Source organism: Cynoglossus semilaevis, chromosome 20, assembly GCF_000523025.1.
Source record: "Cynoglossus semilaevis isolate Cse_v1.0 chromosome 20, Cse_v1.0, whole genome shotgun sequence".
Lineage (NCBI taxonomy): Eukaryota > Metazoa > Chordata > Actinopteri > Pleuronectiformes > Cynoglossidae > Cynoglossus > Cynoglossus semilaevis.
The window spans coordinates 1,777,824-1,801,830 of NC_024326.1; the positions used below are offsets into that span (position 1 = coordinate 1,777,824).

The 24,007-nt window shown below is 41.4% G+C and overlaps 2 protein-coding genes across 2 annotated transcripts in view; one reads left to right on the forward strand and one right to left on the reverse strand.

Moving 5' to 3' along the window:
* abhd17aa (abhydrolase domain containing 17A, depalmitoylase a) lies at positions 1-9,732 on the reverse strand. The gene is made up of 6 exons (XM_008333771.3): positions 8,312-9,732; positions 7,112-7,197; positions 5,884-6,374; positions 5,562-5,756; positions 4,359-4,538; positions 1-4,095 (listed from the first exon to the last, which is right to left on the reverse strand). Exons 3-6 carry the CDS (start codon positions 6,369-6,371, stop codon positions 3,870-3,872), a joined length of 1,089 nt encoding a protein of 362 aa, XP_008331993.1. The 5' UTR covers positions 6,372-6,374; positions 7,112-7,197; positions 8,312-9,732; the 3' UTR covers positions 1-3,869.
* The window catches only part of sema6ba (sema domain, transmembrane domain (TM), and cytoplasmic domain, (semaphorin) 6Ba), a 35,077-nt gene continuing 20,801 nt past the window's right edge, over positions 9,732-24,007 (forward strand). Inside the window, exon 1 of the mRNA XM_008333773.3 lies at positions 9,732-9,880. The gene's annotated coding sequence lies outside the window, so the exon portion shown is untranslated. The remainder of the gene's footprint in view (positions 9,881-24,007) is intronic.

The window sequence follows — 24,007 nt, forward strand, 5'->3', positions numbered from 1 at the left end:
TTCGTACATAAGTGTTTTTTTTATTATTTTGTTGTCCATAAAAAGGTCAAGATTCAGTCCCATGAATTTATTTCAATACATCATATTCTTAGTTCAAAAAGCAACATAAAATTACAAATCATAATACAAAGAATAGAATAGGTAAGTACAGTAACCATACAAACGGCCCACTAATATGATATACCCCCCACCCGACCCCCCCACCTGCCCACTCAAACTCTAGCACAAATCTCATAACAATACATCAGTTAGTATCAGCGTTTAAAAAAGGAAAACAAAAATCAACTGAACATCCTGTGTTTTACTTTATTTAAATTTTTTAAAGCGCTTCAATGTTCATATGCTATGAGTTCGGCTTTATCCTCACACAAAATACACAACAGAGATCACGTCTCGCCCTGTCATTTTCTCCGCAAAACACAATAAACATGCATACAGTTTCACTGTTTCACACCCCGACCCCCGCATCGATAAACATTCAGGGCCAGAGGATACTAATGTACGTCTAACCATAGTGGTGCATCAATAAAAAGGTTTTTACTTTTCACCATATTTCTGGAACCAAAACCCCGTGAATGAAAAAGTGGATCCAGTGGTTTCCCTGATATCACAAACTGACTAGAAAATAAAAAAGAGAAAAACCTAAACTGAGGCCTACTTGTATATTTCAGGAAAAAAAACTTCTACTGTCTCCAGCTTCGTCTGAGAGCTCAGATCCCTGGATCGACTTGGTAACAGGTTTCCATTATTTACATTTTCATATAGGCTTCAAAGCAAAGGAGGAGAATGGCAAGGTTCCCTGTTCAGAACGATGACGGCGAGCGAACAAGTGGTGTTCCCTAAACTTTCTACCACTCGACCACGAGCCACGTGTGTACTCCCAAAATGGAGTCAATCAGGTATAAACACAGTAAGTATCATTGAACATGATGGGTCTGGAGTGCAGACGCCTTTGCGCAGACCTGAAACTTGGAAGAAAAAAAAAAACAAAACTTTTTTTTTTAGGCAAAAACACAAGAGGCGTTACGTACTTATTCAAATGGGAGGTTGGATCCTAAATGCTGGTCTGTCGAAGACAGTCGACCGTGAGTATGATGACTAACAAAAATTTTACACCCTTATTACAATTTAGATGCTTTGTACAATAGTGCTGAACTTAAGACCTGCTTTGCCATGCTTGATCTGATACATATACATATATATAAATGTGTAAATATACTGTTAAGTACAGTACGGGTATACATGTAGTGTTTCACTGTGTGTGTGCGTGTGTGTGTGTGGGGGGGTATTTGTGTGGTGGAACCTGCACCACACTGACAGTGAGAGGCTCAAATATGGCTTGTGTCAGGCGCGGACACCTGCCTCCATCCATAAGAGAGCTCCTACATTTGGGGCCGCAGAGGTTTAAAAAACAGAGCTGGAGTAGACGCATCATCCCGTCCTGGCACCCGGTCAGAATCACATCATTTGTTTATGAACATCAACACACGTTTCTGAGAAAAACAGTCCATGGCTCTACACTACGACAAACACGTTCAGATTAATTACATCGACAAGACAAGCACGTTAGAAGTAGAAAAATGTGCTGGGCTGAAATTGAGCAGGAAGCCAGAACAGTCCAGGCCCAGTGATGAATGACACTGGAGCAGGACTGTGAAAACAAATGAGGCCGTAAGACTACACATTAATTAGAATGATTTTGATGAAGGATATTTATTCTGAACGCAGACTGCTCAAATGAACAGCTGCTCTCCCTTGGAAACCATTAAAAGTAGAGTATGCAGGAATTTCCTTCAAGAAGGAAACAGAATTATACACAAGTAGTGACACTGGTCAGACCTGCGGGCCACTGCATAGTCTCATCTGTGTGTTTTTTTCCTTTCTTTAGGAACTTGATAGAAACATTTACTTGAAGCAAAACGACCCTGCAGGTGGCGATAATGCAGCTCAGACCAACCAATGAATGCACAAGAAGATGCAGAGGTCACAGGTAGAAATATTTTAAAGTATTTTTTGCTGCTCGAGGATAAAATCATGTCAAATTAGTGGTTAATAATTGTTTGGTCACAGTGTTACTAGAGGTCTGTCTATCACACAGTGCATTTCTTAGAACTAGCTGGCCATGCTAATCTTGACAGCTAATCATATTACTTTTTCCTGCATGAAAAATTCCTGCATAATGTACTTGTAATGTAAAAAAATCTCTGTTTGGTGTGCTGTCCAACTAATTAAAAAACAATCACGTATTTACATAACTAATTACCACATTTTAAATGTATAAGAGTAGCTCAGCAATTTAAAAATTAGCTTGTGTCCATTTTTTTTTTTTTTGCAGAGGCTTCAAGAAAAACATTGATAAAATGGTGAAATAAATAAAAAGCTAGCAGCGTGTCTTCTTAGGTTAGTATTAGTGCAGGAAACAATGGGGAAACAAGTAGCCTGACTTTTCTTTCTTTTTTTCCAGAGGTAAAAAACAACAACACACCAGATGATGATCATGACTGCTGGCACTTGTGTTCTAATTCTTCTCATCTACCACCTAATGAAAAGGTAAACAAGTTAACTCTTCAAAATGTCAACCGGCTCCTTTAAAAGTGATTTACGTCAGCTGTTATTATGTCAGCAGACTCTGTCCAGCCTTTAAACGTTACACTTCAGTGAACCCTGAAGGATTACTGCCTTCTGTTCAAAGTAAACACCTCCAATATGACATAAGCCTCCGCTTCTATAGTCGTTTCCCCCTTGAGCCTAAAAAAAAAAAACAGCCACGTAACTGCAGACATCCTCAGTGTGGCTCAGACTGAGGCCTCGTTTTCACTTCAACCACTGCTGCTTAGGATATGGAGTGTTGGGGGCGGAGAATGCCCAAGAAATATATAAATATAGTTTTTCATTACCACTGTAAAAGCAAAGCAACAGAAGCTGGCCAATTGTCTAAAAACAAAAAAAAAAGGAGAAAACATTCGGATACCTAAAGCCGTACAAGCTACACCAGTATTCCAGACTCATCTTTGTAGATCTGCTGCAGACAGCAGATGCTGGACCCTCATGAAAAACACAAAAAAACGCCCCCAAAAAAGTAGGTTAGTGTTAGCTAGGTAATAACTCTAAAATGCCCTGGCAGTCAAATGGTTGTCCATTAACTGGTGAACAGGGAGTAGGAGGAGGAGGATGAAGAGGGGCTGGGTTCACATGCTTGACCAGTGTTTGTCCACTGCAGAGAGAACTGGTCCAGCTGTGGAGGTATTCTTCATTCATTCATTAGTTTAAAAACACTATTAAACACCAAGGTTGATAAGTCGTCTCCATTTCTCTCGTCCATCAGGACGTCCAGGTCTTCCAGCACTGCGTCACATTCCCATACATGCGCAGCACTCAGGTGTCCATGGAGATATGGGTAGACAGTCATCCACTCACATGTATTCACACTAAAAGTTACACCTGTCAGCTTCTTTTGGACATATTATACTTCCTTCTTAACTCATGCGAGTAAACGTAGAGTTTAAAGCTGCGACTAACAATTCTTCCCATGTTTAAAAAAAAAAAAAATGGTAGTTTCCTTTTATAGCTAAGTTTTTGTTTTAGAACTTCCATCATAGGACACCAAACAGATGGATGAAGGATGATAATAGCTTAAAAAAAACAACAGTAGAACAGTCTCACCTTTAAAATGAGAATCAGAAGAGAGATGCTATGTTGATATTAACCTTCAGGTGTGCTCCTTCAAAGATGCACAGATGTGGGGGAAAAAAAAAAATCACACATCCCTTTTCTTTTCTTTTTTTTTTAAAGGTCTACACGATGATACCCTCCGTCTCTCTCACACACGTTCTCATTCATTCCGATGCAGAGGAGCTGCTGTTTGTTTCTCAGGCATGCTGTGCAGCAAGGTCCTGGTTGATGAAGCGCCGTAGCCTCTCCAGGTACTGACTGTAAAGCTCAATGTCGTTGTGACCGGCCCCCTCCACCCACAGGGGCTCCACAGCCTTAGGGCAGCGCTCAAACAGGGCCAGGCCGTGAGAGAAGTCAATCACCTCGTCCTCTGTACCGTGGATGATGAGCACTGGAGACGGGATCTTTGACACCTTCTCGATGCTGTTATAAAAAAAACAAAACAAGGCAAATAAGTGGTTATTGATGCACAGCGCAGGATTATATAGACTCTTTCTGACAGTGATGAATGACGCTGTGGTTACTCAGCATCTGTGCGATATACGTTATAGTGGTATTGTGGTATTACTGTGACCACAGTACATGGAATACTGTATACATCACCTTTTTACAAGGGTGAAATAATAAATAATTAAGAAACGTACGTAATGTGAACAATATAAAATATGTATTTGACTTGGACTTACTTAGGGAAGGCGTCAAAGCAGTATGTTTTCTTGGTGTCAGGGAATGCCACTCTCATTCCAGAGGTGAGGGGAGAGTGAAGGACCACCGCAGCACACTCGAAACGTGAAGCCAAGTCCACTGTGGGGACTGTACCGATACTCTGTCCATACAGGATTATGTTCTCAGGGCTGATGCCGTACCTACAGACAAACGTACACTAATTATACTTAACGGTATTATAAACGATAGCACACCAGTAAAGGAAAGTTATTGAGGTGAAACCGACTTCTTTGCCAAAAGCTGTTCTGTGATAAAATGAAAATAGTTTTGTTGAAAGTGAAGGCCGAGACTTTTAGGTCATGAACAAAGGCGTGCTTTTGTTACAAAACAAAAAAGCTCAGGTGACTGTAATTTAATAACTAACCCGCTTCACTCCATCCCTCTCCGCCCTACAACAGTACAGCAGTCAAGAAGAAAAATGTGACGGCACGATCATTTTACTGCCAATTTGCCCGTCTACAAATCCAATTATCAAATCATTAAGTGAGCACTTCAAACTCCTCCACATTCCTGAAAGATGCTGCTACGGCCCTGGTGTTTAGGTGTGTGTGTGTACTGTATATGTGTGGTTGCAGTGTTCTTCTTCTTCATCTTTCTTGTTCTCTCTCTCTCAGCCCAGCTCCAGTTGACCACGGTTGAGAGGCATCTGCCTAATGATCTGAGGAGGGATATAAGGAGCTGAGCGCCACCTACATTCCTTGCCCTTCAGTGTCGCTTTGCCTCCGACTGCAACAGCATATCGCAGGTGATTGTGATTGTGTGTTTGGCTGTGGAGCTGTGGAGCTGTGTAGCGTGTTATTATTTTGTCCCGAGAGTCGGAGGTTGATTGTTGCTTCCTTTTGTTTTCTCTGTCTGCGCTTTATTTTTGTTTTATTGTTTCTTGTGAACTTTGATCAGTCTGTGATCTGTCAGCCTTTGTTCTCCTCCCTTTATTCCCTGGACATATATGCACATTAACAAACACCGAAAAGTTATTTACGACAGACAAGGTCACCAAATTATCAACAGAAAATACTGGCCAACGTGGGATCCGTCAAGTATAAACATTTTCAACAACATAGTCGAAAAACATTACGTCACTGCCTAGTAATGATTACTGGCCTCCTTGAGAGACTTTCATTAATTTCATTCCCTGGATGGAGAGTGAGTTTCTGCCAGCTTACCGAGAGCGCAGGGCGTGCCAGGCGGCATCAATGTCAGCGTATAGGTTTTTTTCAGACGGCTTGCCAGTGCTAACACCGTAGCCTGAGTAATCATAGGAGAAAATGTTGCAGTTGATGCGTGTGCCTAAGCCAATATAGAAGCTGCTCATCTGGCCCAGGTCGACTGCATTGCCGTGGGAAAAGAGTACAGTAAACCTGACAGACGAGGGATAAAACACAAAAATTAAACAACGTGAACGACAGTAGTAGTAAAACAAATTATAATTAGAAGACTTCTTTAAACATAAGCTGATGCGTTGTGCGGTTACACGCTGCATCTCACCTAGCATTTGGAGCACAGCGAATGTACATGCAGCCCACCCGGTTCCCTCGATTGGACCTAGTCAGGAACACATCCGTCACGTCCAGTTCCCTTTGTGAATACTGGAACTCTGCTCTCTCGGTGAGATGCAATTTCCACCTGCCTTCACTTGCGCTGCCAGTTGCTCCACCACCACCACTACTGCTGCCGCCGCTGCTGCCTCCACCTCCTCCTCCTCCTCCTCCTCCGCCACCTCCTCCTCCTCCACCTCCTCTATCACTTCCACTCCCAGCACCTAGCCGGGAACGCAGCCCCGGTGCTCCCAGAGATGGAAGAGCAGTTCCGGAGCCGGACCCAGAGGTGGTTCCTGCTCCAGAAACTGGATCTGGGTCAGGAAGGAGGGCGTAGGTGGGCTCCGGAGGGAGGAACGCCAGCTTGGCTGCGATGCGACTGGGGCAAGGGGGGCAGCAGAAAAGGCAGCATAGTTCTCGTATGGACAGACCGTTCATCTTCTGGTTGGAAAATAAACACAGGAGACACTGTTTTAGGTTCTTTGGACCTCAGTGCCCAAGGCTAAACACTATCAGGGCAGTGGAAATATATGACTACACAACATATAGTCAATATACAGATTTTACATTGTCTTTGGAGTTGTTCTGTCAGCCAGTGAAAGATGGTTATTATTTGGTCATTTTTTTACTTTTTTAAGTTTTACTTAATTCATTAATTACAGAAAAAATGTAACTAAATTGTCTGATTTTTTTAGAGCAATTGCAGCTATCTGTTCATACATATATACATATAATAATGGCTTGTTTTTACAACAAACGCTACTGTTTTGACCTCTTTGTTCTCTCACACAAATAACACAGTGTCTCACACATTAGTGTTGACACTGTGTGCCGTCTTTAACACAGTACTTATTTGTATCGTTGCTGCACATTACAGGAGAGAGCCTTTTGCTTCAAGTGGACTGGAAATTCAGTCTTCTAAGCAGAGAAAAAACTAGTTGTCTAGACCATAATTCGATATTTCACTGTGAAACATTTTCGTGTACTTTATTCATTCCCTAAGGGGAAATTATTCTCTGTATTTTACCCATGTTCAATTGTTCAGTCTGAACTGAAACTTTTCTCTTTTGATCAATCTTTAGTTCAAGTTTTTCCAAGCTTTTTTTTTTTTTTTTTTTAACCAACAACTCTCTGTGACCTATAGATCCCATATTGTACATATTTTGTGATAAACTTACCTGTATTCAGAAATGACTAGGTCTAAAACAGAGCTGGCACACAGTGGTGCCAAAGTGGTGTAGTGTAGTCACTGAGCCAGCTGGAGCTTAAAGGAATAAGAAATTCTACATTAGCTTATACAATAGCTTGTTACACATCAACAGATTACACACTGCAATTCAGAGTCACATTTGATTGTACTGGTATTTAGAAGAAGTACTTTCTGAAGTGTGTGTGAGATGGTCAACATGAACAGGATATTTCTTAGAAGAAGAATCAAAAGAAAAATTGCAATATACAGTAATTACACAGAGACTGGGCATGGAGATAAACAGCAAACTGGTGTCTGAGGTACAGCCTTGATTAAAATATCACAAACAACCGAGGTGTAATGACAGGGTTGTGACTGTTGTTTGACATAGATCCTGTAATATACTGTAAGAGAAGTCAGCTGCACCTCCCTCTGGTGTTATTGTCAAGGGACAATGGGAGATTTGGAAAAAAAACAAACTTAATACTAGGTACTGGAAGAGTACTGTGTAGACTGACAACAGGCATAATGCACCAATCTTATAGATCACTATACATTTGTGTTAATATTCACATTAAGGTATTATTGCAACATAACTAATGCTTAATGACTGAATTAAAAAAGAAATGGCAGTAAGAGAAGATAACCAAACCAGCATCACATATTCCCAGTGACGTTTTCAGTCAGGTGTGTATAAACAAGCACTGGTTTATGTTTATGTATAGACAAATGGCAGACGCTGGTATTAGACGTTTTACAGAAAACAGGCCATGTCTGATTTCTAATTACCATTCCTGTAAGCACAAAACGGTGACCCTAACATTTCAGAGATGATTCAGAGGTCCCGGCGTGATCGTGGAAACTGGTGACTAATTACAACACCCCCACAGCACAGGGAGACGACTGATGTGCTAATGGAGCTCTGTGGTTTACAACGATCATAACCTCTAATGTTAGCCACTGAGGCTGAACATTTAAAATTGGACATAACCACATATGTTGATAGATTGCTCAAACAAACCAAGAAAAACTAAAGCGACACGGGATTACTGATAAGAGATTTTAGCTGCAGCGCAGGTTAATGAAACCTGACAGACAACATATCATCCCTTATCCTTAGCAATGCTAAACGTTAGCGGCGGCGGCTAACGCACTTAGCAGCTTAGCTACAAAAAACTGAGGTACTTACGGATTCACAGTGTGCCGGTGGACAGGCTGGTGTGACACTATAGGTACACCGATGCAGTCTGGGTCCTGGAAAATCCGTCTTGTGCCTTGACATGGATAATTTACCTTATGTGTACTGACAGCTGTCGAGACTAGCTAGCCGAAATTAACAGCAGCCAGTTTTTTCCTACTACAGTACGACTGGAGCCGGAAATGATGTAAGCGCATGTTCCCTTTCAAAACTAACAGAAATACCATTGTTTTGTTTTTTAAAAATAAAGTAAAATAAAATGAAATAAAAATAAGGGTCTAATAGTAATTGTAGAGATAGACATTTAAGATGTCCTATTTTCTATTTTAATTGGGTTTATTCGGAATGTCAGTGATGGAGCTTCATCTAAACAATTTCAATACATTTAAAAAAAATTAAAAACCACTGCAGTTACATGATGCAGTATCCAAGCAGAATTTCCACAGGTAATAAGACCACTTTAACCCTCCCCCCCCGACTCCCCCATCTGTCCATTGGACATTTGTGACATTGGACTTCATATTGTTTATAATACTCCGTTTTATCATATACACTTTAATATAAATCCAACATTTTGTACAGGCAGCCCTGCTTTGCCTCTCTATCAGTTTGTAATTGAAGTACTACCATATATGCATTTTAAATAATATTGTAATTAATATATGTGTATATATATAACAATTTAAATAATTAATACAAAATATGTATGTATATGGGGAGACTTCAGTGACAGCCCGATGACGGCGGTTTTAAATGGTCCTAATGAAGTTTAACGCAGCTGTCAATGCCCTTAAAGTGACCGTTAGTTTGACTAATTAATTAGTTAATTGGTTCAGATGAACTACACAGCAGTCGTAGAAATGTCCTAACAGAAATACGTGGTAACCTGTGTATCTGTGTGTGTGTGTGTGTCTGATGGGGGAGAGAGAGGAGAGAGCGAGCGAGAGAGAGAGAGAGACTCCATTCATCACAGATCCACTGCAGGACCGGGTTTCAGGGGCTGTGAATTATGGGCCCCTGCTGTCACTGTGCCTGCTCTGCGTGGACATTTCACCTCGCCTCTGTAAATTCAAAAAGGAGATTACATTCTGCTGACTACAGTGGCTCCACAGCCGTGGCTCAACCAAGTGCAGACAACTGACCGGCTCCTCTGCCTGGTGCACAAGACTTCGTACAGCATACGCAACTGCAGGAGGGTTTCCAGGCTCCTTTACCCACTGCTGTCGGGGGAGAGAACGTGAGCTGGATCACAGAAACCCCGGATAGGTTCTTGTTTACACCTACGGAACACCGACTGTTTTTCTCCAGGGGCAGAAACAGAGACGTTTTTGTAGTTGGTTGGGCGTTTTTAGACGCGCTGGGTAAAACGGTGATGCTGCTACGGCGACGCGCAGAGGGAAGAGACAGGTGAGGTGCGGCTGCAGGAGCTGCCGTTTCACTGAGGCGCTGGATACGGAGACCCTCTGCTTCCCACCAGCCTTTTCTCCAACGAGAACCACCCGGGAGGACGAGTTGGCGACTGGCACCTATCACTGCCACCCTACCTGGCCATCTGGTGCGGTGAGTGTGCCAAATGGTGCGATTGAGACGAGTGGATGTGAGAAAGAGAGGGGAGCGGGTAGGTGGGTGTGGGGCGGATGGCGTGAACAGGTATACAGCATGTGTGCGCAATTTTTTTTATTGCTACCACCAAACGCATTGCTGCATTACTGCTCTGGGTCAGCCCGCTGGTCTGCCCGTCTTCGCCTGAACCTTTGGAGACATGAAGAGCTCTTTGTGTCTGCATGCTGCAAGTTTGAGGGGTTTTTTTTCTTGCTCATTTTCTTCATCACGGTATTTTAATGATGCTTTCACGTGTTGCATTGTATCTAGTACTGTTTATTCCTCATACCGCTGATCTAAAGTCGTGCTTCAGCCATAAAGCAGCCCCTTTTTGCAATATTGCATGGATTTTATAACACTGCGATGGAAAGGCCTTATTCTTCTCCCACACACGCCTGATCCTTATGTTTTGTTGCGTATCTATGACGTATGTCATTATTTCTAATTGTGAAGGGCCCCATCCAAACAAGGGTCGTGGTCAGATGAGATAGTTAATTATAAGAAGAACTAATGATGCTGTTTTTTTTTTAGACCGAAGTTGAACAATCATGACATGTTTTTCTGTTTTCTTCACTGGCCAATCAAATGCATGTTCAACTCCAAACTTATTTCCTATTGGGGGCAGATTTAAAACTAAAATAATTGAAAAATAATTCCCTTAAGATGTTTACAATAATGAATAAGTCTAATTCAATTACAGACCAAAAAAACAAAAACAGAAAACATACAGTGGACCAAAGTTTTTTAAAAATTTTTTATGAAGCATCCATTGGGGAAACGGCAAGTGAAGAAAACTTGAAGTTACATAATTTATTAGTTTTGCTGCGATTGCACTGTGTAGGCTATAATTAATAGACTTTTAATTCTGGGGGCCAAATAAAGCCTGGTCAAGGGTGGATATTGGCCCTCGGCCCAGACTTTGGACATTTCGATCCGTTTTAAAGTCTAGACCACTGCTGGGCCTGAAATGTGTCCCGTCCATTTACAATAACCTGCTGCCTAAATTGGTGGAAACCAAAGTGCAGACTCTACAACCTCTGACGCCCAAGGGAAAAGCTCTCCTACTGCCACTTCAGCTCTTACTGAGGTGATTTAGTAGAAATAGGTAATTTATTGTTTATAACTTCATCCTTCACATTAAAAGCTATCAAGTTCCACAGAAGGACCATAACAGCTTCCAGCTACTGCTGTTTATGTTTGTGTTTCTGTGTGAGTTGGAAGCCAAAAAAAAAAAGAAACGATTGGAGACAAACATGAAAATAAAGACATTAATAAAAAGAGAGAGAGGGGGAGGGAGGGAGGCAGAAGAACAGACAGGCAGATTTAAAAGATGAAGGGTGGCAGACAACAATCTGTTCTGTAGACTACAGTGGGCTACGCAGAGGATGTGAATGACGGGGGGGAGAGAAAATGATGGAGCAGAGAGCTCAGAATGAACAGTCGTTGAGGGAGAAGGGCTGCAGACAGCAGTCTGAGCGGGTGTGAATGGTCCCCCTGTTATCCCCTGCTGCCCACACAGACAGCCACACAGCAGCCGTTTGAGCAGGTGCTAACCCCAACACACAGCAACCGCGGGGAACAACAGGTGCAGCCACTGTTTCCCTCAACCCTCCCTTTGGGAGGGAGTCTAATGACCGTCCATCCAAAACATACAACTATATATACACACACTCAAACCTTTTTAGCTCCAAAACACCAGTCACTTGCGTTAGATAGAGGCGACAGTACGTACTTCATTCTTATACTTCATTCTAAAAAAAAGTCCAGTCGGTGGAGCAGTTCTCTTTCTAAATTTAATTATGCTGCAAATAAAGTTGATACCACTTGATGTAATGAGGCAGGAGACAGGTAAAGGCAATCTCCTATAAGGCCTCAGGTTGAGACCACTGCCCATAGGGACACTTAATGAGCTCTATTGATTACACAGAACTGTATTCAATCACAAACGCTAAGCTGCATCTGGAGATAGGAAAGAAATACTCTGGATTGCAGTATATTACAGGGTTATATCCACAGACAGGATCGTCTGTTGGGGTTGCTAAGAAGCACATTTCTAGAAATGTGTGGAACGACAGTGTGGGATCTTGTGTGCTTGTCTTTGTGTGTGTGAGAGAGAGAGATGAAACAAAGTCAGGATGTATGAAGAGAGAGAGAGAGAGAGAGACGCTGCCTAACAGCTGTTCTTATCGCAGAGAGAATAGTGAAGCAGTCGTCAACAAATTGCCTCTCGGTTTCGTGTGGTACACAGAGAAGAAAGCTGACGGCCTCAAACAGCCATGTCACCGAACCTGTCAGTCACACTGCAGACTGTTTCTATCCAAGGAACTGAACTGACTTTAAACTCAGGACAATGTTCCTGCAATGCTGACACAGGTTTTTTTGACACACGAACCCATACGAACTAACGTTGTGAGACATGATGTGGTGTGGGGTGTGGAGACAGTGGAGGGTGTCTAATGGACGAAAGGATCGGCTGGAGCTGAGAAGCAGAGATGAAGCTGCTGTGGATTCCATTCATTGGTACAAAGATATATATATATATATATATATATATATATATATATATATATATATATATAACTCCACATATCAGCGGCATAGTTCACAGTTAGGAGAGAGGCTGTGCTGAGATGAGTTTAAATATGACGGGCGATAAAGGATACATTGTCTGGAAGGTGTTGCAGATGAAAGAAGGATCTGGAGAAGATTCATGGTCGTAATGAAGGAAGACATAAAGATGTCTGATTTAACATTAAGGGAAGGTATACGTTTTGGTGAAGGGAGAATTAGATGATCTATTGTGGCGACACTTAAGGCTCAGATATTGTAATAGTGGACTTATTTCCCTCCATATGGAGATTGGTGCTATGAGGATGAGGATGATGAAGATTTCATTTTAAACCACTGAAGGAAGCAGCCAAATAGGGAAGGAGAAGAACCAGTATCATTTCCATCAACTGTTGAAGTACTACTCTGTTTTGTACTTGTCTGTAAACAACGATGTCCTGTTTTCCTTCATGTGATAATGTCAGTTTCTGTGAATCATAACCATGAGCACATGTGGTTGAATGTGTTGGTGCAGACAAAGTTAAAGTTCTCAGTGTTTCCTATCCTTGAACAAGATGTCATACAAAGATTATAATTTTTTTAAGTAGAAAATATAAAACTGTCAGTTTGGCCAATATTATAGTTTACTGGTTTCAAATCCCATTGTGCAGAGTTGTTAAGTACTGCAGGAAGGAGCTGAAATCATAACATGAGGGTGAGTGTACTCTGGCTGCGTACATGTTCATTAAACTTAGCTCCTGAGCCATTAACAACTGTTTAGTTGTACTGTGTTGTCCTCTGAAACAACTTGGAGCTCCATTTAAATCCTGCATCTCAGAAAATCTCCATTTGAAGGGCTCGTTAGCCCCGCCACTTCATCCCACCATTTTATCTCAAGGAGAATCAGGACCCACAGCCTCTTCACATAAACACGCACTCATTCTGGTGTCGGCAGAGGAAAAACACAAACACTGGTGCGCTGTTGCTGTAAAGACCAGCATTTAACTGATACCAAAATCTGATTCATATTTGAACCCAATATCAACAGTTCTACAGCATCTGTTAAATGACCTGTTCCAGTGGGACCCTCTGGACAGGGACCATGGGGAGTCCTTTTGGAGGATTATGGGGGCCGCAGGGTCAGAATCCTTAAATGTAAATTCACTCATTCTTTAGTCATCGCAACGTTTTAGATTTCATCCCAGGACAGGTATTAAAAATAAACTCCCTCATGTGAAACGTTTGTTTGATGGAGGTGAGGGCAAAGTATCGCCATGATTGGCACCACACGCACAAGCAGTGGATTTCTCTGTACTGCTGACTCAGCTGTAAATAGTTTATTGTGCCATAAACTGAACCTTATAGGATTGATGATGTCCACAAGGCTGAGGTTGGTGCGCGGTGTAGACGTGGTAGCTGTATCTGGTATCTGTTTTTTTGTTTGATGAGAACAGAATCCTCCTTCTCCTCATACTTCCTCCACAGTGGCCATGCATCTTCATCTTTATGACTCTGTCTCCACTGATTCCTCCCCTGAGGTCCAGTATTTCTGCACGCTTCTGAACATTGCGTTGTCGTGCACTTGATGTGGAAACACGCTGACACACGTGGTCATTAAACACTGTTTTCTTGTTAACTGTCAACTTAACAACACGTTTAATAATTAATCTTGGTAGAAACAGGTAGACGGCCGCCTGTGAAGGCACGGGTGTTTACAGTACCTGTGGGTGAGGGACAGAGACGGTAGTGTAATCTAGTTTGTCTCTCGATATAATGGCTTTTCTTTCTTCGCGCAGCTCTGGATCTCACCTTTAATTTCCTGGCGTTTCTGCTGTGAGTGATATCGTAGCAGTTCCGTCTCAGAGCGGCAGACGTAGTCCAATCCCGCCGTGATCTCATTTGCATTGCAAAAAAATTGTAACTTGTGAAAATAGGCCTCTACTTTGTGCTTTTACTAGGCATCATTTTTGACACCCAGACAAAATAACCAAATAACCTTTTGCAAATGTCGTTTTTGAGCAACTTTACTTGTAAACAAATGTCGTTTTTGAGCAACTTTACTTTTTGCTTCTTTTTTTTATATAAAAGAAAACTGAGGCATATACGCACCTTAGATTTCTCCAGAGTTCACCCTCACATTTCTATTTTGTTACTTTTGTTGTCCAACATACTTTGCAGCCGTAGAACCCAAAGGCAGGCTTTAGTTGTGGCTGCTTATCAAGGAGGATTTGGAAGAATTTTTTATTGGCTAGATAAAGGCACAGCCGAGTCTTTTTCTCCCAGCTACTCTAGATGGCTTGGAAGCCTCATGAAGCTTTATTGCGTCTAATCTTCCCCTTCGCCTTCATCCTGTTTTATCCCGCACCCCTTCCTTCTTCTTCCCGACAAACAACTTTTCTCTTTTAATTATGGTTTTTTCATCCGGTGCCCAGTCACAACTGAGAGGAGCGCGGCGTAGCAGAAACACAATTATACCTGTCGGGGGAGGCATTCTCCTCGGGGTGTGGGTGTGTATGCCGTAGGTGTGTTTTTGTTGTGTGCATTCATCATGTGCATGTGTGCACACGCCAATCCACGAGCAGTTTGTTGGTGTTTTGATATCGGTGGTGTGTGGACCACCTATTGTGAGCTGTGATCCTCTTAGCAGGCTTCTGCAAAAACAGCTATATTTACCCTCACTGGTGATCACAGCACAGCCAACAACATGATAACAAAAAATACCTTCCAGCACCTGCATCCTTTAACTTCCTTATGAAGGAAGGTGCTAACAGGCTATGAAAGATTTATAGTAATGACTTCCCCGTTGATACATTAGCACCGACGTTGAAAAATGCTATTTTAAAGTCAAGGGAGTTGTTAGTCTGTGGTTTGTGCATCAGGAGGAACCCAAAACAAGAGGGAATATTTATAGCAGCTTTCAAAGTTTATTATTATAAAATAAACCCAAATTTCCTCTTTGTATTGCATACTGTAAAAAAACAATCTTTCAAAAACAAAGGTCACATTTAAATCTTAGTTAAAAAGAGCGTTAAAAGACGTGCCCCTGAAGGTGTCATGTAGCCTCTCAGCAGGATGTGCACCGCTAATGATGTGAAGAAACAGAACAGCATCAACATGAAAACAGACCATTATCACTGTTCTGCAATTAGACCGCATCTCCATCGCCGCCGTACAGACGGAGGTGTGCATGCGTCGGACTGTGTGCTCGTAGTGTGTGTCCGAGTGTGTGTGCTGCATACTCATGTGCTGGCTCGGGGCTGTGCAGTGAATGTATATGTGCTTACTGCAGTCAAAGTCTGGTTACAAACGTTTGCCCTTGCTGCAGCTCCGTACAGCACCATCAACGTGTCTGAGTGTGTGGGTTACACAGCGTTTGATGTGCTGGGATTACTTAAAGAGTGAAGTGTTTATTCAGCCATTTTATCTGATAAGCCTCCCGGACATAATATGTACTGTGAAACTTGAGAGAGCGAAAAAAAAAAGAATAGAGATAATGAATTTGAAGGTTAGAGTACAGACTTTGTTAAAATCCACTTTAAGGTTCAGTCATGTTAAACTACAGAGAACGCAACAACGTTTCAAAGTCAGAGTCTAGTTGTCTCCATCAGTCATCACCTGTCGTCAGTGGTTGTCCATTTTCCCCACAATTAAATCGAAGACAAGTCTGTTCTTCATCTCACACCAGAAACAGCAGGCCTAAAACTATACTAGGGTAACTATTTACAGATTGTATAAATTAGGGAGGCAATTCTAATCATTTTAATGTTGAGTATTATTGATACAGTCTCATATTTGAGGCTTCATAATGCAAACTATTCGCTCATGTTTGAGGCTTCATAATGCAAACTATTCGCTGACTTCTCATTGATAACAATAAATACAGAATTTTAGATATTTTTATTTTCAAGGAACTCAAAATTGATTTTTTCAATGACATAAATAACAAAAAAAAGATATTTCATTATTCAAAAATAACAATACAGTGAAAAACATTGCATTTTTTCATTATTTTTTGTGCCAGCTTATTGGATTTATGCCAGCTTATTGCCTTAAGATTTGTACAGTGCTGATAAATCAACACTGGCTCCGGTCATGGTGGACATGTTTCTGGAGATAATGGTAACTGTAACACCACGTATACACCTTGACTACTGTATGTACTAAATGGAATCTGCAGCTCAGTTTGTGCCGACCTGGTCCCAGACTCCACTGCTGCCTGGACTCTATAGTAAATATATAAATATATGTATGGGCTGTTTGTATGTGCACTTTCACCTCGTTCATTCCCCGTCTGTATGTTTCCATTATCTGTGTGCTGAAAATTCACTGCATTCACAGACTATTGTGTGTCTGACACTATAGCAGCAGTTTGGCTTAAGGGAGAGGTCCTGATTGGGGCAGAAGTCTGAGGGGAGATGGAGCTCACTCTGGCTCCTCTCCAGCTCTGTCCATCCTATTTTAATTACCCACGGCACTCAAGGGAATCTTCCTTTCTTTCGTTCCTATGTCTGTGTCTACTCTGCCTGTCCTTCTCTCCTCTCTCTCCTCTCCGTCTTCTCGTTTTCTACATATTCCTTACTTGGTTGTTTTTTTTTTTTTTCACAAATGCTCTTTGCTTCATATTTCTCTTCTCTCCACATAACCCAGTCCCGTCACAGGCGTATGCAGCAGGAGCCCTGCATTAGCATATAAATGACCCAGGAGAATGAATAGTATTTTAGGATATTTAACAGCAAAAACAGATTCCCTCAGCTATGTTTAGACGTGTGATGAGAAGACAGGCTGCCTCTGAAGGGAGTATCGTCAGCAAATCAGTAAAATGGAGCAGTGTGGTTCCGCTGTTAGAGTCAGGGTGTGAACATACGTATGGTTAATTTGTTCCTCTTTAGTCCCAGTGACAGATCAAAGTGCTTTAAACCAAGTTTTTTGGGGTTTTTTTCTTCATAATGACAGAACAACAGCTTGTAAGGTGCCTTGCCCAGGAACATATTGGCATGCAGACTAAGAGTCTGGAGTCAACCCCACAATCCTTCAGTTTGAATAAGGGCTGTTCTGCCTGTTTCTGTGTGAACTCGTCTGTGGATCTGAATAAATATCCATGAATTAATTTTTATTCACGTCAGTCTGTTTGTTTTGACACCACATGCTTCTGCTCGTACAGCCACCTGTTATGAGGGATTTCAAATGAGCCGGTGACAAATAAGCATCCCCACACTAGACATTTTATACTGCCATGGAATTTGAAGTGCCCAGATGTGGAACCAACCATTTACCAACACAGCCCATACCATTTTTCCAGCTCCATTGTTGTTAGCCTGTATTTTCCAGCCCATTATAAAGGCTAAAATCAGACACGGACGAGGCCGAAACAAATCTTAAGCTCATTACACAGTAGTTCTTGTTTTATCAATACACAAACTTCAGAGAGAACAAAACCAAAGTTTAGCCCAGAGTTAACCGGACGACCGCTTATTGGCACAGTATTGGCAGAGAGCTTAAACCACTGGTTCTCCAACTTTGTTTGGTCTTTGTCTTCGAACCAGTGAGGATTGTGGGGATTGTTAAATCACAACATCAGTGATTTTATTTATTTTTATTCCTTTTAGAAGGCAAACGAAACAAGACTTTTGTCACTGTTTCAACAGAGACACAGTGACATATAGTATAATGAACATTAAATCACTTATAGGAAGTCAATAATCAATCTCTCTGTTGGAGTCATTGTGTTTTTGGGCTGGTATCTGTCTGGCTCATCTACTGTATTAATATTAAATTCTAATGGTATGCAGTGAAAGACCTCTGCTCCCACTCCCCTTTTCCTGAGTGTACACAGACCTCCAATGGCCTCTCCATACCAGAAAGGATGTGGGAATTCTTCAGACCTCTAACTCCTTGACCACTTTCTCTCTCTCGCTGCACTTTCCCTCCTCCTTGTTGTCTAGGTTTATGCTTCTGGTTAATAGGGGCACAGTCATTCTCTCTGGTTTGCATAGTTCGCCTTAGCTTCAAAACAATAAAACAACGTCTGCTGGAGCTGCAGTAGAAACATGACCACGCAGAACTGAACCTCCATACAGTACATACAGTAGTGTACTGTCAACATACACAACGAATCATTAAACACTGGCCTCTGAACTCCGAGTGAAATCCCCGAGAGTCAAATACTCATTTAAGATACATACACATGTTTTTTTTAAATACACACATTTGTTTTATAGTACACTTCCAACAACCATCACTGAACTGAAAGAAAAAAACATCTTTCTAAAGACCAGGATTTTGCTCACGGCGTGCACTTTACAGTTTGAGCGAACAGTGTGTTTTTAGTGTGTTAATGAAGCTGTAGTGGTCTCAGGGTGGATTACTGGAGTCTGAAGGTGACCCACTTCTCTCACTACAGCCCGTCTGTGTGTCTCTACCCCGAGGCCATCTTTATTTATTCTGGGCTTTAACCTGCATAGTGTTCACAGAAGCAAGTGCCTTTTAAATGAAAATGTGGTGGAAATCGCTCTGTTTCATCTTCACACTTGTATCGTTTTTTTTTTTAAATGCACTTTAGTTTTATGTGGGTTTTTTTCATCTGCAAAAAGATTGATTACCTTAAGAGAATGACTGATCATGGCATTGATATGAGGGTATTTCTACAAAGTTACCTTTTGATGTCCTCAATAGAATTAATCAGACATATAGTATTTTTGTAGTTTCTACATTCAGAATCAATATGCAATCCTGTACTCATCTGCGTTTCCCACCAACATTCCCACTTAAGGCTGAAATACAGCCCCGACCCATTACAGAGCCTCCTAGATCCTTTATGAAGTTCCCCATTATCTCCTGGTATCACTCCTGATACTCTGACTGAGATTAACTCTGAATAAATTTTGCACTTAATATTGTGAAAAAAACATCTTCCATTCATTCTCCGTTCAGTACTACCTAATTATATGTTGTATCCTATCAATAGTACAGCCCATTTTTCTTGAATCTGAATCATTTCTCTGACATTTATCACAGATGAAAGAGTTGATCCAGTACGATTAGAGACAAAGATTTATCTCTAAATTACACAAATTCACCCAAAAAAAAAAAAAGAAAATGTGGGAGAATTGGTTTTAAATATTCTGTTTTCCTGAGCCAGGGTGTGGGGGACTTGGAGGGCAACTTCCTCCTGCTTCACCATCCCCCTCTTTTTAGACAGAAGGCCCCCCACTTACCACACCACCACCCCCCAGCCCCCACCTCGGCCTCCTCACGTCTGTGCACATTCATGTGTCCATGCACCTTCATATGAATATACATGATTTCGTGTGTGTGCGTGGTAACGCGCCCCTGTAGGAGTGCTCACGCTCAGGTACGTGTTAGAGGGCAAACACGCCCTCCTCGCTTTTATATCTACTGCAATAGAACATCTTTGCCTGGCTTTGCTATTGGTTGCTACGGTAACAAAGGCAAAGAGTGGAGTGGCTGCAGCAGCTAAACACAGGGCGAAAGACAGAGGGGGGAAATAGAGACGGGGAGAGGAACGCGAGGCATCGGAAAACACCATTCTGACACAGTTAGAAATGAAATGTCTGTCAAAACCTGTGGGAGGTGGGTTCAGTTTGCAGTCGTACCCCGTGTCTGTCACACACACTTCTGCACACCTACAATGCACAGACCAAGGCTCAAACCTGACGACAACAGCATCTTGCAGTGCGCAGCAGTAGCACTGGCTCGGGCTGTGATAAGCTCTGTGTGTCCGTGCCGTCAGACAGGCTGCTGAGACCTTTTGTATTTACGTCTTAGTGCTTCCTCGTGGTCAGTTAATGCACCTCGGTGTGAACAAGGACGGCGCCCTTTATTCAGTCTCTGTTTAGCAGGGATAAGACGGTATCGATCTTGCTTAGCAGCCTGACAGTAATAGCTGAGAAGCCCAGGGCAAATATGAACATGCCGTATATGCACTCAGAGGACACTTGGCATTTTAGGACGGCTTCAGTGGTAAATATTAGATATACACTTATTGGTCAATTCATCAGGTACATCCTGCAGTTACTCTGACATATTAACAGTTCTCAGTGGCTGCAGGTTTGTTAGCTACAATAACCAGATTCAGATCAGGTGACTGTCAAGGCCATTTAGGAATATCCCATTTGTTTTCATATTCCAGAAACCAGTTAAGGAGAATTTGACCTTTGTGAAATGGCACATTACGTATTTTGCTCAAAGCCATTAGAATATGGGTGCACTGTGGTGATAAAGGTTTGGAGAGGCTGCTATTAAGGAGCCCCGAGTGTGCCAAGAAAATAATAATCCCCCTAAACATTAAACAACCAGTCGCAGCTTAAACGATTTAGGGAAGGGAGAGTGGTTGCATGCTTTTATGTTCTTCGGGCCACATTTTCAATCTTACCATCTAAATACAGCAGCCAAAAACAAGACCCATCTGGGGGTTTTTCTCTTTGGCCATTTTTTCAGTTAATTTTAAGGATAGTCGTTTGGGAAAGTTCTAGTAGACTGGCACTATTTAACCTTATTACAGGGGTGTCCACTCTTTTTTGACTGAGGAGCTTCTGTTCAAATGACTGTGCGAAAATCATCTACTTACACTGAAAACCTTAAATATGTATTTACTCATATGAACCGAATATACATTTTTATATACATATATATTAAATGTTTTATGGTCTATTATGACTCAATCTTTCTATAGTTAGCCATAGTGGTTAGCATCTAAAATAGAATTACATCTATTATTTATTATGTATTTCTTATATATTTACTTAAAATATACAGTATGTATTTCCCTTGATCTACCAACTCCCCTATGTGATCTACTGCTACATCCCAACCTCTGCCTTATTAGGTTGACCATATGTACATACTGTACCTAAATGCAAAGAGTTGTCAGACTAGATATTTGTGTAAACAGACAGCTCCACATGGTGTAGCTAATGAAGTGACCACTGAGTAGAGACTGACCCCCAGTAAACTCAGGGCTGTATGGAAATCCACAACGTGCTGTCCTAACTGTCAAAGCAGCATTGGCAGGTGATCAACAGGGCCAGATGAAACCGAGCTGGGTCTCAGACGGAACATATGGACGAACCGATAAGAGGAGAGCACAGGTGATCATGCTCTCTCAAATGGCCTGCTGATTGGTTAATGATGTGAGTGTGAACAGGCGATTCGCTAATGCGCTGCCTGATGAGGCAAGATTATGCCATGTGACCATCGTTTATATTACATGCATCCAGTGATCACACTGTCCGTGTCATACCATTTGATCTTTTTGGTAACACGATCAGACCATAGACGCTGCATGAGAAGTGGAGGCGGCCAATCAGGCGCAAAGGAGAAGTTGCAGCAGTGGCTACGGTTTCAGGACAAAGTCCCTCAACAGTTATCATATCTGAGCTACTGTAAAACCCATGGGTGAAAAATGGCACATTCTACACAATTAGGTGTCAAGGAGAGATTTTTTTTTTTTTTGCTTAGTAACAAGTGTGTGATGCTTTACTTTTACTGTTCTTCTGATGACTAAAGGTGCATTCTGAATTGAAACCATTTGGTTTAATGGAGTGTAACTAAGTGATCTCTACAGACGCACACTTGAACAGGGTTTTGGACTTTGGTTAAAAGTGACAGCCCCAGTCTCACTCATTAGTTTGAGGTATTTTCAGTGAGAACATATAATCTTTTTTTTTATTTAGATTTATGTAGAGAAATATATTTAGATTTTGTTTTATAAAATAGTTGATGTGTAGAGCACATATGAATGGACAGATGGGAGGCTGACAGAGGGCCATCTGGTGAGGACCTGGTTACAGACAGTGTTGGTTTACCACCATCAGAGCTTCTGTTGATTTTTGTAGCTCAACATTTGTAAAGATAATAGTGTTTTAAAATGAACCCTCTGTGTAATTCTGCTCCTAAAAATACTGTATGTAATATCTTTAAAATCTGTCTTCAGTCGTTTGTTTTAGCATTCAGATGTCTGTTTTGTTCTGAAACTTTTTTTAGTTTCCAGATCATGACTATATTGTAACCCAACTCACACCCTTGTCGTCTTTTTGTTTTTCATCGTCGAAGCACACTCCCAAACCTCTTTTTTTAAAGTCCATGACACGAAAAAAAAAAATCACCGTTGTCATGGTTCTGCCAACAGCAGAGCTCTTATGTTTTGGCCTTGGCCCAGATCAGATGGTTTATCTTATGGATCAATGGCCTTGATCAATATGCACTCTAATGAGGAGGGCTCTTTAATGATTGGCCGCTTGGTTTTAGTAGGTTGAATGCTCAGTTTGTGTGCATGAGTGTGTGTGTCACTGATCTCTGTTTTTTTAAACAGGTCGGGTGTTTTATATACATCATACTGTGTGTGCTGCGGGTTAAACCTGGAGTGCACACACACACACACACACACAGCTGAGGAAATGATATGCTACGATGATCAGAAGAGGTTTCACACAGAATCCAAACAATGATTGAAAAATTATAAATGTTTTTTTATTACTGTACATCAGGCATGTCAAACATAGGGCCCACGGGCCAAAACTGGGCCACTAGGGGGTTCAACCCGGCCCGCTTGATGAATTTTCTAAAGTGGAAAAAATGCAACAACATTTAATATTTGTGATGTTTTGTCAAAATATATTTCATTAAATGTGGATATTTTCTAATATACTTGTACTTGTTTGCAGGAAAACAAGAGGGGACTAAACATGGACTTATTGTTATTTAAGATAATTATGCTAACATTGTACTGGTCCGGCCCACTACACATCTAATTAGGCTGTATGTGGCCCCTGCTGTACATGGTCCTGTGATGGACTGGTGTCTGTCCAAGGGTTAGTCAGTTCAGGGCTGCTCCAGATTCCCTGAAAGGGATCAAACAATAGGACATGGATAAATATTGAATTGATGATGTCTGGGTTAGAATTGGATTGAGTAATGTCAAATAAATGATGACATTCTGTGATAAAAACTCTTATGTTAAAATGCCTGTATCCACAAGTCAGAGCCATTCACTGAACCTCGTTGCTGAAGCCATCTTGAAATGCAGATTTGGGTTTAGTACACGTTCTAGCCTAGAGGGACTGGTTCGAACATAACTGGCTGTTATTACTCACTTTGTACAGTTTGTCATTGGTCATTAGTCATTTGACAGATTTCACATCTACAAAACGATTCTTATTTTTGGTCCAAAACACATTGAGTATTTAAAAAGGAGATTAAAAATAGTTTTAGAGCCTCATTAACATATTGATCAAATGAGACTTTTTTTAAATTGGTGTTTTTAATACTTTACTGACGTCTCTGGCATAAACTTGCACTGTTTTGTTTGTTTTTGGTTTTTTTTGGCTGGCTACAAAAACGACAACATGACAGAAGTGGGTTGACAGTAAGGTGGTTTAGGCTCTCACAAAGAAAAAACCCTAAATAATTCTGATTTCCTCCCATGACACCCACACCAAACAGAAATGTATTTTAGGCACCGTCTCCATTTGCATCCCTTTCATTAACCTTACACCAAAGCTGCGAGTAGGAAACCTTAGT

Coding starts and splice junctions, on each gene's coding strand:
- abhd17aa (XM_008333771.3), bottom strand. CDS start 6,371: ATGAACGGTCTGTCCATACGAGAACTATGCTGCCTTTTCTGCTGCCCC. Junction 5,757..5,883: donor CGCTGTGCTCCAAATGCTAG/GTGAGATGCAGC, acceptor CTCGTCTGTCAG/GTTTACTGTACTCTTTTCCC. Junction 4,539..5,561: donor TGGCACGCCCTGCGCTCTCG/GTAAGCTGGCAG, acceptor GTTTGTCTGTAG/GTACGGCATCAGCCCTGAGA.